Source organism: Petaurus breviceps, unplaced genomic scaffold (genome assembly GCF_028583685.1).
Source record: "Petaurus breviceps papuanus isolate PSGF00001 unplaced genomic scaffold, PetGlider_PUasm1.0 90865, whole genome shotgun sequence".
In the NCBI taxonomy this organism is placed as follows: domain Eukaryota; kingdom Metazoa; phylum Chordata; class Mammalia; order Diprotodontia; family Petauridae; genus Petaurus; species Petaurus breviceps.
The window spans coordinates 1,580,202-1,599,538 of NW_027187367.1; the positions used below are offsets into that span (position 1 = coordinate 1,580,202).

The 19,337-nt window shown below is 37.8% G+C and overlaps 1 protein-coding gene across 2 annotated transcripts; it reads right to left on the bottom strand.

Moving 5' to 3' along the window:
- Positions 1-358: 358 nt before the first annotated feature.
- Positions 359-18,440, bottom strand: LOC138149896 (butyrophilin subfamily 2 member A2-like). 2 transcript variants are annotated; one of them, XM_069073098.1, is made up of 7 exons: positions 18,295-18,440; positions 14,796-14,885; positions 14,195-14,542; positions 9,399-9,680; positions 7,949-8,233; positions 7,418-7,444; positions 359-3,480 (listed from the first exon to the last, which is right to left on the bottom strand). In XM_069073098.1, the coding sequence occupies exons 2-7, from the start codon at positions 14,878-14,880 to the stop codon at positions 2,861-2,863; spliced, it is 1,647 nt and encodes a 548-aa protein (XP_068929199.1). In that variant the 5' UTR covers positions 14,881-14,885; positions 18,295-18,440; the 3' UTR covers positions 359-2,860. The 2 variants fall into 2 exon arrangements, with proteins under 2 accessions (XP_068929199.1, XP_068929200.1); XM_069073099.1 differs by lacking the exon at positions 18,295-18,440 and adding an exon at positions 18,160-18,278.
- Between the last annotated feature and the right edge of the window lie 897 nt (positions 18,441-19,337).

Here is a 19,337-nt window from a genome sequence, read left to right on the forward strand (position 1 = left end):
TTAGGTTTTAAGGAAGCTACAAAAATTAAGGCTCTATCCCTGCCCTCTGGTGGGGGTAGTGCTTCCATGCAGGAATTCTTTCCCTGCATTTCTTGAGAAATTGATGTTTTTCTGAATCCTTAATCCCAAGAAAAATCAGTTGAGAAATTGGAAAGAAATATAATTCTCCTGTAAAAATCAAAGGTTAACAATCATCATAGAGACATTTTTTATTTGAAGAAATCAACTGGTATCACGTTGAAGCAAGAGCAGGAAATGCTGACATGCAGAGTCAAATGTTATGGTTGATATTTCTGTGAACCAGAAAGGAACTGGAGAGAAGAGAAGAAGGCAGAAGAAGAGTGTCATGATCTAATCAGTATGTCAGGAGTATGTGGTTGTAGCCCTGTGTTTAGCAAGTAATGAGTCATTCTGGCAAATAAAATAAATATTAATAAGTTTATATGCATAATATACTTTACATACTGCTACCACATATAAAATTCAGAGATGTCAAAATCTGGGGCTCTAGCACAAGCAACCAGCAAAACTTATGGGCTGCAAATCAGATTAAAATGTAATTGAGACATGTCTAACAAAATAAATAAAATTACTTCAACAACATAAATAATGTTAATTTGTGATTTTCTAAGTCAATATTTGAATTGTTTGAATTTGATACTACCACCTCATATAAGCCATTATGTCCTAACATGACAAATTTGGGATGCAAAATAAGTCCTTAAATTGGCGATTTTGACTGGTGATTCTGTGTTGTGCTGATAACCTTAAGAGGAGATCTGAATGTTATGTTTTTCAAATACTACCCAATAATGTTCACTGGCATTGTACAGTGTTGGAATATTTTCTATAGGCTACAGCTCTTTGTAAATACTACTAAACTTAATATTTCTTATTTATTAAACAAGTTTTTAAATAGCTATAGTAGTAAGTAAAGAGTATAACAAATATTGGAGATATTTTTAAAAAGATAAAGGAAATCAGTTCATTGCTAGATATGTTTTAAATAACTGTCACAATATGTTGTATTAATAATAAAACATGCATTTATTATTAGTTTTAACAGAAAGTCACTGAACCTTTTAGTATATCCCTATCACAGAAAAAAAGATTATTTTTATTATGGTCACTCATTATTTGAAAACATAAATAAAATGCTATGAAAAATATAGAATAATTTATGATTATGGGAATTCCCAGGAATCCTAATTTCTCATTCCCAAATCCCAAAGTTTCCGTCAGAAATGTGGAAACACTAGGCACGAGGACGTAATACACATACAAATAGTTGTAATGAAAAATTATTCAAGATAAATCTATATGAAAGGTTCAAAGCAAGAGTTTTATCCTATGATACCGGAGTTCTTTTTTCATTCCCTTCTACTGTCAACCAGCTTCCCAAGACATTGGAGCTGGTTTTTCCTCCTCCCAAGGCTAAGATCTACATCTTTTGTGTATGTGTGGCCAAGAAATCCTGGAGGATGAGAAATAATAATCACTGACATTCATCTTGTGTCTAGGAGTTTATAACTCATTCAAATTCTCCTTTCTCCATATAAGGGGAACTGTTTCTCAGTGGTCACCCCCAACTGTCAGTCTGTTTTTCTCCTAATTTTTGTACCTATCTCCTAAAGTTACTGTAACATTACCTGACCCCTTATCTGGCTCTTCAAGAGACTGTAACAGTCTCTATAAGAAATATATTGGAAAGAGGGGTTACAAAGAGAGCATTGATTAACTGGATATAGAAACTTTAGTAGAATGATGGGGTCTATACCAGATTACAAGGGGTTGAGGAGTGAGTGAAGTGAGGAAGTGAAGGCAACAAATGTATAGGGCTTTTTCTAAGAGTTTAGGTGTGAAAGTGAGGAGAGATGTAGGACTGATAGTTTTAGGGTACTGATTCCTTCTTCCCCCGCCCCCAGAAGTATGGCAAAGCCTATGGACTCCTTAGGATGATATTTTTAAATGAATAAAACAAAATATATATCATTACAAAGGAAATAAACTATATTTAAACAAAAGATGCATTTTTTTCCCAATCAAGTTCATAAACCGCCTGAAATCTATCCATGAATCCCTTGGAACCAGATAAAAGACCCCTGGTAAAGGAGGTTACAGGATCCAATTAAGTTTTTTTTCTTTCTTTCTTTCTTTCTTTTTTTTTTTTTAAGCAATCGGGGTTAAGTAACTTGCTCAAGGTTACACGGCCAGTTATTTCTGGGTGTGGTGTTAAGTATCTGAGCCCGGATTCGGTCCCCAGGTCATCCCGACATTGGAGCCGGTGCTCTTACTCGCTGTGGCCACCCCTCAATTAAGTTTTTTTTTTAAAGGATGGTTCTGGAGAATAATTTTCCTTTCTTGAACCATAGCTAACATTCTTGATTTCAAATCTTTACTAGCTTCTTTCCTCTTTCCAAGATCCTTATTCCCGTACCCAACATATCTGACTCAATTCTTCTTTCCTTTTCCCAAGAGGTTCCTTGGTTTCTTTTTTTCTGTCAATCACTCATGTTTTGTCCAGAGTCCAAACTCTGATTCTGATGTCCTTTATCCTTTCAATCCCAACCCCAGTACATCAACTTTAAAGTTTGCCTCCTCTTCCCTTCACCATCTCTCCTCTCTCCAACAGTTCTCCTTGTCCAGCTAAGAGATCTCTTGTGTCAACTGAACCACAGTGTCCCCAAGCCTACCTGCCCTATGAGGAACAGGAAAGGAGTTAGATTATGCAGGCAGTTATAGGCCAGGGAGGAGACAGAGTGGGGAGGAGTAAGGTCAGAGGAGAGAAGAAAGGGAATCTTTCTTTAAAGAACTGATCAAATTTAAAAGCTGTAAGTTAACTTCTATCTCCAGTAGGTAACTAAAGCCCAGAGGCTGAAGGTGGTCCTTTATCAAGGGGTGAATGGGGTCTCCTATAAAGGATTAGGCCATTCTCTGGTACAGTGACTCCCTCAGCTCCAGTAAATGATGGGCAAATAACCAAAGGGTTGTCATCAGACCCAAGCCTGAAGAAAGGCCTAAGGGGTCCAGAGAAAGAGGTGTGAGGACAAGTATAGATGTGGGATCTGTCAATCATATTGTAGAAAGAGACATCTCCAGCCTCATAGTCTAAGAAAATTCCCACTCGGTGGAGGTGCTCAGGCAAAGGGAGGAGAATATCAGGAGAGGTAAGGGCCTGATATCTATTTCCAAACAATTCAATAACCCAGAATCCATTTTGAGGTATCAGAAGGGCCTCCCCCTTCCGCTCACAATTTTCTCTGCAGACTCCAAGGGCCCACACCATGACATCTGCTACCTCCACTTCCCAGTAATGTCTCCCTGAGGTGAAGCTCTCACGGCCAAGAACACAGGGTCTACAGTCAAATCTCTCAGGGTTGTCAGGCAGATCTTGCCGTATGTCCCCTCGCATGACACTTCTCAAATCCCAAGAGAGATAGAGTTCAGGATGAGCTGTGTTTCGATCCAGAGTCACATCAGCTAAAGGGAGAATTCCAGATTCAGTTTTGGGGTCTTAGAGCCCTAACTGTGGAAATCTTCAAAGTCTAGTTAGTACCTAAAAGGCACTATAAGGGAGCAGAGAGTTTCAGAGGATTCTGAGTGCACTTTCTCTTTGGGATCTCATTCTTTCTTGATGGTCCACAGTGCATCAATCATAGTTTCCTCATTTTCACCACTAAAATAAGAGAAACTGTGCATCATGGGAACCAATCTTTAGAGATACTTCATCCTTAGAGAAGGGAGTTAGGCACTAAAGCTTCCAAAGAAATTTATCAGCATAGTATTTACCCCCTTTCTACTCTTATTTTTATTCTCCATTTTCACCATCCACTTCAAAGCCTGAATCTAGTGACACTGTTCTTAGGCTGGTTTTGAATTAGAGATCTTCCTTGGTCATGTAACACACAGGAGCCAAATTTCCCCCTGAAGAGACATGATCATTCTTGTAGTACACACTATTTGTGTATGAACAGGAAGAAACCTGAAAGGGTATAAGACCTCTGCATTTTAGAGCTAGAAAAGACTTTAGAGGTCCTCTAGTTCAAATCTTTCATCTTGCAGATGAGGAACTGGATCCATTTTAAATTAAATTAAATTAAATTAAATGGGGAAGGACATAGTTGGTAGGCAATCAGTCCCAGGTTCCCTAGTTATCATTCATTCTATGTATAAGCATCTTTTTTGGGTGTGTGTTAGCTATTGTAGCCACTTCTTTATCTTGTCTTCTTGAGTCACTTCAGTCATCTGGTCACCTCAGCAGCAGTACATGCTCTTCAAGGGACCCCAATTTGTCATACTTTAGTGACTATTACTGCATAAGTCAGTTCAACCATTGCTATTTTAAAATGGTTCTGATTTGGCCCTAAATCTTCTCATTCTGGGAAGTGTTGAAGTGTTTTAAGGGCAAGTTTTTCCTTCTCTTTAAATAAAAAGTAAAAGGATTTGAGAAACAACTCTGCACATAGAAGGTTATCAGGCACATTAAGTTTTTTGCTTTTGTGTTTTAAATGGAAACAGTACTTGTGCTGGTGATTGTTTATTGGGAAGAACAAACCAGAATGGGGTGCTTGAGATGATAGAATTAGAAAGATATCCTAATTCCTTAGAACCCAGAGGGGAAATATGCAATCATGCATAACTGTGACTCATCAGTGTTAGTGTGAGTTAGGATGTAAACCTTAGGGCTTACATTAGCTCCATTTATCTACACATCTGTGTATGTGTTTCTTCCCTGATAGAATGTAAGCTCTTTGAGGGCTGAGAATGTTTTTTTTTTTTAAATTCCCAGTGATATGTAATTTTTTTAAATTCTAGAATTTCTAAATCCTAGCCTAGCATATAATTGGTGTTTAATAAACTGTTTATTGGGGAAAAAGCAAAGAAAAACCAGAAATCAGATCAAGAAAACATGGTTGTATTTGGTAGAAGATCAATATAGATAGAAACAAGTGATTTTGTCATTAGAAGCACAATTATAAACTACTTGAATGGAAAAAGGAAATAGATGAAGAATTAGGATATAGATCACAAATCTGGTCCAGAGGTAGTGATATGGTGTATATCTATATCTATATGGTAAACATATGGTACTGATAGAAGACATTAATTATCTAGAAATCTAGTGAAGTTTCTCTCTATCATTAATCTTTTAAAAGGTGGAGGAGCCAACAAGGGGAAATTCTATTTTGGATCTGATTCTCATTAACAGGGAGAAACTGGTTACTGAAAGGGAGATGATGGGAAACATGTGGGGTAAGGGTAACTTCTCCCTCATAGAGTTTGTGGTAGAGAAGGGGAAATCTGAGCATAGTCTGAAATGCTCCCTCGCTTTTGAGAACGCAGATTTCAAAGGGTTCAGGGGAATGTCAAAGTCGGGCTAAGTCAGCCCAGGATGGGTTGGAAACTCTTACTATTTAAAATCAGAAGACACAAAGAGAAACAATTTGGGGTGGGGGAAGGCTGCTAGGGATGTATAGGGAAATCAATCAAATTTTGTTTTCAAAAGTTATTTACAAATGATGCGAACCAAGAGCAAGTAACAGAGGATGAATATGAGAGCGGCATGATCGTATTAAAACACATAAGGAGCTGGTAAAGAGTAAGGGCAATAAGAAATTTTTTTTATTAAAACTTTTTTTTAGCTATCTTGGGGGTAAAGAAAAGACTCAAACAAAGGATAGAACTGTCATTTGGGGCAGATAGAATTATGACAACTAACAAAAGAAAGAAGGCAGAACTGTCTAATATTTTGTCTCTGTTTTCCCTGTCAAGGAGAATGACCTTTGAATGGGAAAGGATGGAACAATAAGAGGCTAGGAGGGAGCTGATACCCACTATAAATAAATTAGAAGATAGTAAAAGAACACCTAGTTTACCTTGATGATTCAAGTTACCTGACCAAGAGGAGCTATTTCCTTGAGCACTGAAAGAAGTGACGGATCCAATTGTGGAGTCATTATCAGTGATGTTTGAATGTTTATGGAGAATGAGTGAGATACCATAGAACTAGAAAAAAGGCAAATGTCATGATTTCCAAAAAAGGGAAGAGAATAACCCGAAAACTATAGGCCAAGTAATTTGATTTTAATTCCTGGAAAGTTACTATAACAGATCAGTAAAGAAATGATTAGTGACAATCAAGAAAAGGGAAGCAGTAATTACAAAGAATGAGGCCACGTCTGACTAACCTTATTTCCTTTTTCTTGTTGTTTTTGGACAGTGTTATTAAGCTTTGTATTAGAGGGAATGTTGTAGCTATAGCTTATCTAGTTTTTAGCAAAACAGTTCCTAAAGTGGCTCATAATTTCTATTCCTGTGGAATGGATGGAAAGTTGTGAACTAGATAATACTACAATTTGATGCATCATGAACTGACTGAATGGCTGAACTCCAAGAATATTAATATCAACTTGACAGGAGGTCTACAGTGGACTGTCCCAGGAATCTGTATTTAGCCTTATGCTATTTAACATTTTTATGTTTGTATAAAATGATCACAAATACAGATGACACAAGTGGGAGAAATGGTAACACAATGGATGAGAGTCAGGATCCAAAAAGATCTAGACAGGCTAGATCATTAAGTGGCATCTAATGAGATGAAATTCAAGAGAGATAAATGTAAAATCTTATTCTTGGGTTAAAAAAATCATCATTATTAGTCCTAGGTGAGATAGTTAGCAGTTTATCTGAAAAAAATCTGGGAGTTTTAGTGGACTGCAATCTCTACACAAGTCAGCCATATGATGCAGCAGCCAAAGACAGGCATGAGGAGATGAATTAGGAACAAAGGGTAGATATCTTGAGGAGGAAAATTTAGGCTTGATGTCAGGAAAACTTACTAATAATGAATGTTATCCTAATGTAGCATATTGCCTTGAGAGGAATTAGAATTCCTCATTGGAGGTGTTTAAGTAGAACATGGATGATTACTTGCTAGGTGTGTCATAGAGGGAATTCCTTTCAGATATCAATTGGACTAGATGGCCAGTAAGGTATTTTCCATCAGAGAGTATTATGGTAGAGGATGCAAAGTATTACCCAGAGAAAAGTTCTGGAGGCAGCAGTAATGACTTTGTTAATCAAAATATGGAAGACAAATGGGTTCAGTGGTTTGTGATGCTTTCTTTCCTCCAGTCAATCTACCCCAGACTTTACATGTTAAAATAACAGAGAAGCCAGTGAAATTACTGGAGAACTGACTGGTAAGGTTTAGTGATTCCCCCAAATCATTCTGCAGGAATCCCAGGAATTGCTTTCTTTTAGAGACAGACTTTTACCACCTTCACTTAAGCATTATATTTAGGTTTCCAAGTTGACTGTCTTTCCTGTTCTCTGTCCTGTTTTTTAGTGGAGGTATCATGAGGAGTGGGAAAAGAGATATCTTGGACTTACAGAGAATAGAAATATCACTCACCAGCACATAACTGGGTCCTTCTCCATTCTGCAATAGACAAACAGAAAGATGAGAATTCCATGAAATTATTATATGAGAAGCATAGAAATTGTTCCTGAGAGTAATGAGATAATGAGGAGAATGCTGGACTTACTGAGCTCTTCCTTGAGTTTCTCTGAAAAGAAGCAGAAATAAACCAATGGCCCTCTAGAGAGAAAGATTTAATAGAATCTGTTTCTGGAACAGATAATAGAGAAGAATCTCTTTATGAAAGTCCTCAGATGGCCTAAGTACTGCCAGGGAACCAAGAACAATGAAGCATCATCTAAACTGGTATTAACATCTTCAATTACTCAGATATTTAGGCTCTACATGACAACATTTTTGTATTTGGTCAACTAAAAGGAAAGTGTTAGGGGATGGAACTTTGGGTAGATTTATTATACAGAGTTTTGACCCTTTCTATTTCCAGTTCTTTCCTCTCCAGCACCCCATATTAAAAGTTGAGACTCTTTTTGTTCCCAAAGTGCTTCTTTGCTTTTTTTTTTTTACCTGTCAGGTTGTAGTCTCTTTCTTTTCCCATATGTTCTTTCCCCTTTTTATCAAATTCTCTCTCTTTTTCTTCACGTTCAATTTCTTTTTCTATAAATAGTGTCTTTTTCCTCCTGGGTCGTTTCCATATGAAATAAATACTAGAAGCAATAAAAAGTCCAAGAACAGGCAAGGCCACAGTGAGAACAACCATCCAGGTAGAGACCTTTTCAGGTCCAGGAGTTATTGGGTCTGGGAGCTCAGAAGGGTTCTCAGAGGGCATGGAAGTCGAGACCCAAACAGTTTCTATGGCAAAGGACATAAAGAAGAAAGAGTTAAAAAATAGCCAACACATGCCAGGATCTCTTTGCTAAATCTGAAAAGAGAAGAAATTCTTCCAGATTGTGATTCCTTTCAAAGAAGGAAAAGGAAGGGTTATTTATGTGGTTGAATTTTTCCTCTATCTCCTTTTTTTCCTATTTCCAAATTCTTTGGATATTACTTTTTGCTCCAAAATAAAATCCAAATGAAACCTAGAGGAGTATTGCTTTCCTACATCCTTCTTCCTTGGTATGCTAAATTGCTTTCCAAATAAAATTCTGGTTTTAGCAAATGATTGTTTATGTTAGTGTCTGCTCAGTGGAGAAATTCCAGGTCATATTTCTTGGAAAATGTCTCATATAGAGTAAGTACTGGAAATGACACTAATGCATCTCAGGACACTGACCACAAGTGCATTGGCAAAAGTCAAAAGCACTTGCTACTTAAATTGACTGCCCTTCCTATTTTTCAAGAATTGATCACATAATAGTTGTTGTCCAGGAGAAACATTTATCAGCAAGTGTCATGTGAAAGCTCTTATTTGGTGGGGTGGGGGAAAAGGATGTTAGTTTCTCTTCTCTACTAGAAGCTGTCAGGCATCAAGCAATTGATAAAGAAGAGTACCTTTAAATCCCTGATCTCATTTCTAACCAAATTGTCCCCAAAGTAGAGTTTGTGCTATGACCATAAGGAGTGTGTTATCAGTTGACATATAACAAGAGAGTGGGAAGATGGGTCCACATACTGTAATAGCCAAGAGCGGTGCTTGTTTCCAGAAGAACTGCACCTACCCTTCACGTACTATATCGCAATACCTTCCTACTCTATCTCTTTTCACACTATGAAAGTTCCCAACTTTTTCCTCCTGAGAACTCTCAGGAAAATGATGACCTAGTAACTGGCATCCAGGTACCAACAAAAACAGTAGCTGGAAACTACTTTGCCTCCTATTAGCCTCCCCCTACCCCAATCACTTCACAACCAGGTATATGTGCTCAAAACACTTTTACTGATCAAAAAAGTTTAGAAACAACTGGTCCAGCTTCATAGCCTAGGTGCTAGGACTTTTCCTTTAGATACACCCTTCATGGTTCTCCTATGGCTACGATGACCATAACTTATCAAGAAGAATCTAAAGCTATCAACTAACCTGGTAGAGACATCATTGTCAACAATTCCTGGCTGAGAAGGAGGTTTTGAATGGAACAGAACACACTAACCACTGTGTGATCTGTGATAATTACAGATAATGTCACAACAAATAGCCCATCTTCGCTGGGAGCCAGTCTTTCCTCCAGGGATGGAATTGTCTCTTCTACAAGATTTCTCCACTCTACCCAAGGCTGTGGGTACCATCCAGCTGATGTACATTCTAGTTGTATCCATCCATATTCATAACCTATAATTTTAATGAAGGGATCTGAGCCCATACCTGAGGAAGAAAAAATTGCTTGAATAGGGTCATTCTTGAATAATATCCAAGATGGTTTACTCTACCTACTGTACTCAACTCTATCAGAACTAACCAAAGGAAATAGTGCCCTTTAAGTTAGGAAATTGGATTGCAGTCTTGCCAAGGGCAAGTATCATATTTTATGCTTTTATATTCTCAGAAGATCTAGGACAGTACTCACAGAAATTGTCAGCTGATCTATTTTTATTGTTATTTTGGTGATTTTTCATGTCATTCTAATTTTTGAATAGATATAAACCATTAAAAATTGCAGCAAACATGTTTGGGGAGTAAATAATATGTAAGAAACAGAGGAATCAATGAATAATAATTATTTTAATTTATACAGCAACTTCACACACCTTATTTCTTTAGATTGTTACAACAGCTATGTGGTATAGGCAATACAGATGTTATTATTATTATTTCCATTTTACAGATGAAAAAACTGAAGGACCTTCAGAGACATGGATAGTTAGAGGTCACAAGTGTGTGTGTGGGGGTGTCTATATCCTTAATAACTCTTTCAACAGTAGAGGAGGAAGAAGAAGAGAAGTGACAGCACTACCAGAAGCCTTAAAACAAACAAAATTTGGTTTTCAGAAAAGGAAAAATTAAATAAATGAACAAAGAAAAGAAAAACTGTCTTGGTTTACTTCCCCTTCCCCCCCCCCTGTTGTCTAGTGCCTTATTTTTACTCTTATAACTTACCATATGGTTTAAGGTGCTACAAATAAATGAATTTCTTTTGTAGAAGTGAGGCTATATGATAGATCAAATTAGTATTACTGTTAGGATTGCTGTTGTTATTATTGTTAATGCTATTAATACTGCTAAATACATGCTTACAACTACAAGTAGAACACCCTTTCAGGGATATTCATTTCCTAAGCAGGAGAAACCTTTGTATTAACAATGTTTTATTTTAATCCTCTTTTGCTTTCATGTCAATAATTGTTTCCTGTGAAGCACAGCTACTTGTAGCCCCATAAATCTGCATGTCAAAATTTCAACAGACCTTTCCCTCTTTTTCTTGTAATTACTTTAAAAGGCTTTGATCCCTCTTCCTTCACTTTGTTCTCCCATTGTCACTCTAGATAACAGTCATTCATAGTCCTTATTATTTAACTAAGTGAAGCATGCAGCCCTTCCTGAGATAACCACTACCCCTTAATGCCACTAACTGTAGATAATTTTTAGGTTAATGATGAGCATTAACCACTAAGAGTTTTCTCTCTTCCCCTCCTTACCCACTGTAAACAACTGGCAGGTAGCTATCTATGTCCAAGGCCACTGAGAATCTTGCCAAAGTCAAGTTGTCTCAAAGACCAATTCTGAGTCTGAAAAAGACTGTCCATGGGTTAGGCATGGAAGCCTTTTCACCTGGCATACAGGAAAGACTGTCCATGGTTTACTCATGGACACCCTTTCACTCAGCACACAGAAAAGACTATTTATGGGTTATGCATGGGTGCCCTGCCACCTGGCAAACAAAAAAGATTGTGGGTTAGGCATGGGTGCCCTGTCACCTGTACACAGAAAAGACTGCCCATGAGCACTAAGCTCATGTTAGAAGTAGAGCTTTGTTATTTATATAAACAAAAACAACTCAGCTTAAATGCATTTCTGGCAATGACTCATCCTTTGACCCTCACATAAATATTGACATTTGTATTTTCATGGAGAAAGCTTGTGGAGTAACAGAGGCTCTTCAGTTTAGAAGCACATGCCACACAAACCATTGGCAACTTCTGTGCTTCATACATTCACTTTTCATCAGAGATTCATCTGGTGTAATTCAAATCCTACAGAGGTAACTTTTGATATGCTGTTATTTTCATTTTAGCTACTTAAAAATCATCTGTCACTACAGGTTTGAATTTTTTTTTTTAAGCAATCGGGGTTAAGTAACTTGCTCAAGGTTACATGGCCAGTTATTTCTGGGTGGGTGCTAAGTGTCTGAGCCCGGGATTTGATCTCCAGGTCATCCTGACACTGGAGCCGGTGCTCTTACTCGCTGTGCTGCCTGGCTTACAAAACCTACAGTTTTGAATTTTGATGATGATATTCCTGGGTGTTCATCCTTATTAGCATCCTGTTGTAAGAGCCAATAAATTAAATTTGTGGAATTAAGAAAACAACAACTTATCCTTCCTTTTTAGTTTTTCTAGTAATAGTAAGGAATGCTATTTCTAATGTCTTCTTTTGAGTGGAGTAAAGATAATAAACAAATGTAACTGGACAGTATAATTGCTACTCTACCACTGGAGTAATTGGGTCCAAAACTCACCTAAGGGCAGCATCTGTCCTCTTTTAAAATTCAAGGTTAAGGTATTGATCACAGCAAGAAATTCTTAGGGGGAGTAGTCTAGCAAAGAACTGAATGGTGACTATTCTGGAATGTTAACTCCAAAATGCATTTTAACATACTATGATCTTTTCCTTATTCAAGATTCCTATAAATGTTACCTGAAAATTTCTTGAGGAAGAGAGTCATATTGGAAGGCAATAGTGGTTGGTGTATGTCAGTTTGGAAACCTCTTTCTCCTAGAGAGAGCTAGAAATGGGTTGAATATATATTTAATAAAATTGTTTCTGGCAGACTTGAGCCTAAATCACAGAGTACATTATTAGTATTAATTTTTTCTGGTCCTCCGAATATTTTAATACATAATCTTTCTCTTATTTTATTGCTAGGGATTTTTTGCATTATTTCCTGAAATAGCACGTTAAGATTCAAAAGACCATATATATTAGAACTGGGAGCAGACTATGTGGCACTTGGTGACTAACCTTGCCAAATTTGATGATGATAGCCTCATGATTAGGTTTGCTGCAAGGTAAAATTTTCAGCTACAGCAGTTGAAAACTCCCCCAAAACTCTACTAAGGCATAGAGAGGATGCAGTTTATGTTACTGGGGAAAGCACCTACACAGGCAAAACAACTGAGCTTTAAAGCATCAGTAGGAAAACTATGATGGAACAGAAGAGTCAGTGTCACTCTATATAGCTGTCTGTGGTTTAAAAAATGTTCTACATACTATAGAACAAAGAATACTGGTATATAGGAAGGTGAAATATTACAAAAGTGCAAGCTGACTAAACCTGGAGCTATCTATGAAGTTGAAGAATGAAAAAGAAAGTGATGAAAAGTGGAAATCAATCCTTATCACTAGAGAAGTGGTTGTAGGAGAACAAGAGAACAGGGCAGAAGCTAGAAAAGAAAGATAAAAAACAACAACTCAACAATAAGAACTAAACTTCCATCCTTAATATTTACATTATTTTAGGCAAAGAGGTCTAGAAAAAATTTCACACTCACTTACATTTCCTAAACTGTTAGGAAAAAATAACAAGTGAGGGCAGTGAAAATACAGGAACTTTTAATGTCATCATTTTTATCTTTTCAGAAAATATCTTAAGTTTTACTGTTGTCGATAGAGAGGTCCAATTGTAAGAGGATAGAAATAAAAATCCAAGTTGGGAAAAAAATGTATGTATTGAAATTTGTGGGGTCTGCTTATGTGCTCAAAGAATTGATAGATGTTATTACAGATTAACTAATTATTATTTTTGAGAAATCATTAGGACAAGAATTTCTTGAGGACTAGAAAAAGGCAAATGTATCCATGTTAATCAAAGGAAGAAAAAGGCTAATCCTAGGGATTTTATACTCCTACCAATTTTTGATTTCTATTCAATTGCAAACTGGGAACATACTTTAATGTGTTTCTCAACAACCAGTTTGCAATTAGCTGAAAGGGTGATTTCATCAGATCAATTTTCCATTCTTCAGTAATAAAGTGACAGGGCTGGGGTGGCTAGGTGGCACGGTGAATAGAGCACCGGCTCTGGAGTCAGGAGGACCTGAGTTCAAATTTGACCTCAGACACTTAACACTTACTAGCCACGTGACCTTGGGCAAGCCACTTAACTCCAATTGCCCCCCCCCAAAAGCAAAAAATAATAAAAAATAAAATAAAGTGACAGGTCATATAGATAAGGGTAGGCAATTGGTGTAACTTATCTATAAAGTATGGCCCAGACCTCTCAGGTTTGAATTCACATAGATATGGACTTCTTATAAATCCCTCTTTGGCTTGTGACCTCCTCCCCATCCCAACCCTCAACAAGTTTTCTTCTTGGAGTCTCAGAATTTGTCATGTTTTGCCCTTACCAGGATCTCCCTAAGGATATCAGAATATAGCTCATATGTAGTTTTTCCATAGATGTAGGTAAAAGAGCTCTTGGTTCCTGTGAAAGTGTTCAGACTATCAAGATATATTAGTTAATGGGAATACCTTTATTTTACCTCACACAAAAACAAAAGGAATGCAGAATCATGAAGGATTCATAGGAGCTTATAAAAGTCAAGGATAACTCTCCTTGATTTTGTCATCTGAACCAAGTCAAGCCTGCTGACCTGACTTCTGAGATGGAATCTCCAGGGTCACACCGAGGAAAGGTCAGAGAGCAAAATCATGTAACTCACTTGCCACTTTCAAGTCTATAAAGGCCTCTTCATATGATCTGCCTTCTTGGAAATAGCAGTGATATCTTCCATTTTCAAAAGCTGTGACATTGTGTATTTTCAGAGCAACCTTTCCATCTCTGATATTATCTCTCACAAATGTTGTTCTTCCTTGATATTCTTCCATCTGTTCTTCATTTCTTTCTTTCCCATCTTTATACACATAAACAGCTGGAGAGAACTGAGAACGGAACCACCTTACCTCCATTTGCTCAGCACTTTTCTTGGGGAAGAGATGACAATGTAACATGACATCTTCTCCTACCATGACCAGAAGAGGCTCAGCATGTGCAATCACAGTGAAATGAGCTGTCCAACAAAAGAAGAGAGTTATAGAGAAGCTTGTGACAGAATATTGGTATTAGATGTATGTTTGGGATGGAGATTGAATGATATTTCAAGGCAAGAACAAATTCATTCCCATAATATCCTTCCAGCTTCAGGGGCTTCCTGAAATGAGGGTGGCAATTACCTTTCACTTTTCTCCTTTGGAGAGAAGTGTAGATAGGAAATCATTTTTCCCTCCTGAGAAGTCTCTGTGTTGAAAAAGGGAAACACCTACCTGAGATCGTCGTGAACAGCTGAAGGAAGAGGACAGCTACAAGACCACTTAGCAGAGGATGGTCTGGGAAATAGGCCATATTCATAATTTCTAGAGAAGACAATAATACCATTTTAACTGTGTGTAGAGATCTGTGTTAAGTGCTAAGAAGAGATACAAAATTTACAGTAAATAGGACATAGTCCTTGTTCTCCTGGAAAATACAATCTAGTAGGGGGATGGAATATCAGTACATTGCAGCAATACATAAGTGCTTTTAAAACAAAGTACAACATTAGGTCTATAAGGAAAGATGGAGACAACTTCAGAATCAGGGAAGGTTCCTCACTCAGCACTTCTCTACCATGATCCAGAATCTTCCTTCTGAACACTCACTCATTCACATCATGGAAATACTTTCTGTGATCTCTTCCTCTGATCGGATGTCTTCCTCCCAGTACGTTTGCTTAAGGAGGACACACAGGCCAGCCATATCTCCATTTTTTAAGGCTTTACTACATTGTGTGCTTTCATTCCATCCTCAATCTCCTTTCAAGCTTCCTTTTGTGTGTTGTTAGAACACAAGTTCTTTGAGGGCTGGGACTGGGTTTTTTTTTTTTTTTTGGCTTGAATTTGTTATTCCCAGAGCTTAGCACAGGGGCAGGCACACAGTAAATGCTTAGCATATGATTGTTGACTGGCTTGCTGAAAGAAGTAGCTTTTGAATTGTTTCAAAGGATAAGTAAGAAGGAATTCATTAGGTCAAAAGTGGAAAGGAGGACATCCCAGGCAAAGGGAACAGCATGAATTAAGCCACTGCTATCAGTTTCATCACACAGACACTGGAGAAGATAGCCCAGGACCTTAAAGATGTATGACCATCTGCTTTGCCACTGAACCCTAAAGACCATGTGACATTTCCACTTGAATTGGAGCTGAAACCTCCTATATGGGTTGTTTTCCCCCCTAGAATGTGAGTCCCTTAAGAGTAAGAATTAGTTTACTTTTTTTATTTGTATCTCCATAGGAAGCATTGAACAAAAAAATAAATAATCACTAATGAATATATATGTTTTCATTAATTCATGAGCAAAGTCTTAAAGGTGGAAAAGTACTAGAAATATTTGAAAGACAGTAAGTAAAAAAAAATTTTTTTGGACTATAGAAGAGAACAGTATGAGGTAAGGAAGAAGCCAGAAGATTAAAGACATCATGAATGATAAATGGGGGGAGAAGGGGAAAGGAAGTGGGAAGACCTTAGGACAGCTATTGTAATAGTTCAAGATCCAGTAATAGGTTGTGGCAGCAGGAATTAGAGAGGAGGGGACAGGTTCGAGAGATCTTTTAGAGGTAGAATCTACAGGGTTTATAACTGGTTGGATATGAGAAGAAGAGGAAAGACAATGATAACCTAAAGATATAAACACAGAAGTCTGAGAAAATGGTGATGTATTAGAGTGAAAATAGTAGGAGTCGGTTTAGAACAGGAAGAACTTGATTTGGGATATGTTGAATTTGAAATGTCAGAGGAATACCAAGGTGGAACTATTATGTAAGCTCTCAGAGAAGTGGATTTGGAGTTCAAAAGAGACATGAGGGAACAGTTAGGTGGCACAGTGGTTAGAGAACTGTCCCTGAAATCAGGAGGACTTAAGTTTAAATCTGGCCTCAGAGACTTAATAGCTGTGTGATTTGGGGCAAATCATTAACCCCATTGCCAGAGGAGGGTGTGTGTGTGGGGGGGAACAGAGAGAGAGAGAGAGAGAGAGAGAGAGAGGAAGTAATTGAAACCATAGGAATGAATGGCCAAAAAAGTATAGAAACAAAGACAAGGACAAGCTCTGGGGGAAACAATCAACAAGTGTTTATGAAATATTTATTATGTGCCAGATGTTGTGCTAATCTATATTAAAGGATGAGAGAGACACCAGGGTAAGTTAGGCAGGGTTTGGAACCTTAAAAATGTAATAGTAGAGGAAGCTGATGAAGGTTTTCTTTATATGTTAAGACAGGTCATATAGTTCAATCCTTTTTTTTTTAACAATTAGGAAACTGAGGCCCCAGGGAAGTTAAATGGTTTGCCCAGGGTCACACAACTAGTAGGGATGAGGATCTGAACCTTTGTCATCTGTCTCCAGAGACAGTGCTCTTTCCACCATATTACAATGCTTCAGACTTGGTTCTTTTCCCTATTTAGGGTAGCGGACAAAGGAAATACCTATAGGTTAATCAACCACCCCAAAAATGGCATCAATATGGCTATAAATTCTTCTGGATTGCTTCTCACTGGCATATTCAAAAGAGCTCAAGATCTGTTTACCCTAGATTGATATTTGAGAAAAGGGTACCATCTCTTTTTGTTTAGGCCTATGTTTATTTTTTGTACAGGAGGCATGACAGCTCTCCTGGGAGTCAGAAAGACCTAAGTTCACTTCCAATCTCTGACACATACTGTCAATTTAGCTCTTAGTGCTCACTCAGCCTTGCTCTAAGATTTAAGATTATGGAGCAAGCACTGACCTAGACTGGTTGAGGAGGTCCCTCATCAGAGAGCTCCTTATACAATAATATCACAGGTCCTGATCAAGGAACAAAACAACCAAACAAAAATCCTTTGGGAGGGTAGAAAGCTAAGCACTTAAAAAAGTTTGTTGTTTGACTGTAAACCTGGCAGAGTTCAGTTAATCCTGGCCAACAAATGTGCTGCTGTATATCCAGGAGACGTAACAAAGGGAACCCTAGGTGAATCTCACAGGCTGGTTTTGATGCTATGCTTTAATTTGGTACCAACATATCATTATTAAGGAAAAAAAATTGATTTTTTAAAAAACGTAAACTTTTATTTCTAAAATATTCTTTACCCTCCCCACTCCAGGTTTGTCCTTTGTAACAAAGGAAAAAGGAGATAAAAGCAGCTCATCAAATCTAACCAAGATATCAGTAGAGTCTGACAGTGCATGCAATATTCCACCGCTATAGATTCTCCCTCTTCGGTAAAGAAGGCACTAATTAATACCTTATAACTATGTAAGTTTCTGCTGAGCATTAGTTGTGCCTCTTTTCTTTGAGAAGGGAATTTGAGTACACCCGAGAAAGTTCTATTTGTGTCAAGCTTCAATGAAAACGTTTGTATTTATACCCTATCAAGAGTAGAACCACCCCACCTTCATTGAGAACAAAATGGCAAACAGCTATAGTATCTTTGCCAAGAAAATCCCAAATGGGGTCACGAAGATTCGGACACGATTGAAACGACCGAATAACAACAATAAAACCTTCATAGCCCACTTCTCATCTTCGGTTCCGCTCAGCAGTGCAAATAAACGCTGGGTAAAGTAGTACCATCATTAGAAAACGAGGTTCACTTTCCTTTTTTCCTCCGTACCTCTTCGGTTGCAAGGAGACGCTTCCCTTCAGCAGTGAAGGATTTCTCTTCCTCTCCTTCCTTTCTTTTAGAATCATACTCTGCTCTAGAGTCTACGCTGTGAAGGCCTGTAACAGTCTTTCCCCTCTCACTCACCTGTTTGAGTTCCCCATGGGACAGACAATTCCAAAGCTCAAAGTTGCAGGAAGAGGGGAACAGAATTTTCTCAGCATTTCACTAGTAGTATAGGAACCTCTGAGTAGGCAGCAGGATGCGTCCTCATTCGTATTCAGTTTGAGACTTACACCGCTGAAGAGGGCTTTACGGATCTAGCCTGGGATTGGTAGATTTTAGCCACTTATCCAATAGAATCTCTGAATCTAGAGACTTCATTAGTTACTAGGTAGAAAACTCATCTGGAAAGTTTAAGAAGCAGTGTATCATGTAACAATGCTATAGTGTAATTAAGAATGAAAGCTATCCAAGACACACACACAACATGTATAAATATGGAAATATATTTTTGCTTTTTTTTGCTTTTTGTTAGTTTTGTGATATCATCTATGTAGATAGCTTCCTATAGATAGATGAGAAACTTCCTCTGCCAAAGCTGATCTGCACTTAAACATTAGTTGCTAAAGAAATGGAGAAATTAAAATAACTTGCCCAGGGTAATAAAATAGTACGTATCAGAGGAAAGGCTTGAACCAGTTATTTCTGACTCTCGGGAAAGCTACATATTCATTATCTATCCTGACCTCCAGTTTGCATCTGCAACTGCCTATTAGATATCTCAAACTGGATGTCACATGATGCCAACATGTCCAAAATCGAACTCATTATCTACCCCCTCCCCCAAGCCCTTCTCCCATGTCTTCCTATTTCTGTCCAAAGGCACCACCATCTCTCAGTCACCTAGGTGTCATGTTCGCTTACACCTGAGTCCTGTCAACCTTGGTAACATTTCTTTTATACAGCCCCTTCTCTCTTTTGACACTGCCACTACTCTGGTTCAGGTCCCATCATTCATATCTGGACTTTGCAATACCCTACTATATATCTCTCTTCATTCCAATTTGTCCTCCAGATAATTATCAAATTGATCTTCTTAAAGTGCAGACCATGTCGCCTCCCCTAAACTCCAGTGTCTCCCAGAATCAAATATAAAATTCACTGTCTTTTTTTTTTTAGCCTTTTGG

Excerpts from the sequence above, each read along its gene's own strand:
- LOC138149896 (XM_069073098.1), bottom strand. The coding sequence starts at position 14,880 with ATGAATATGGCCTATTTCCCAGACCATCCTCTGCTAAGTGGTCTTGTA. Across the intron at positions 7,445-7,948 it reads AAGAGACTACAACCTGACAG|AATGGAGAAGGACCCAGTTA; the intron begins GTAAAAAAAAAA and ends TGTCTATTGCAG. Across the intron at positions 3,481-7,417 it reads AAGGACCCAGTTATGTGCTG|CTGATGTGACTCTGGATCGA; the intron begins GTGAGTGATATT and ends TTCTCCCTTTAG.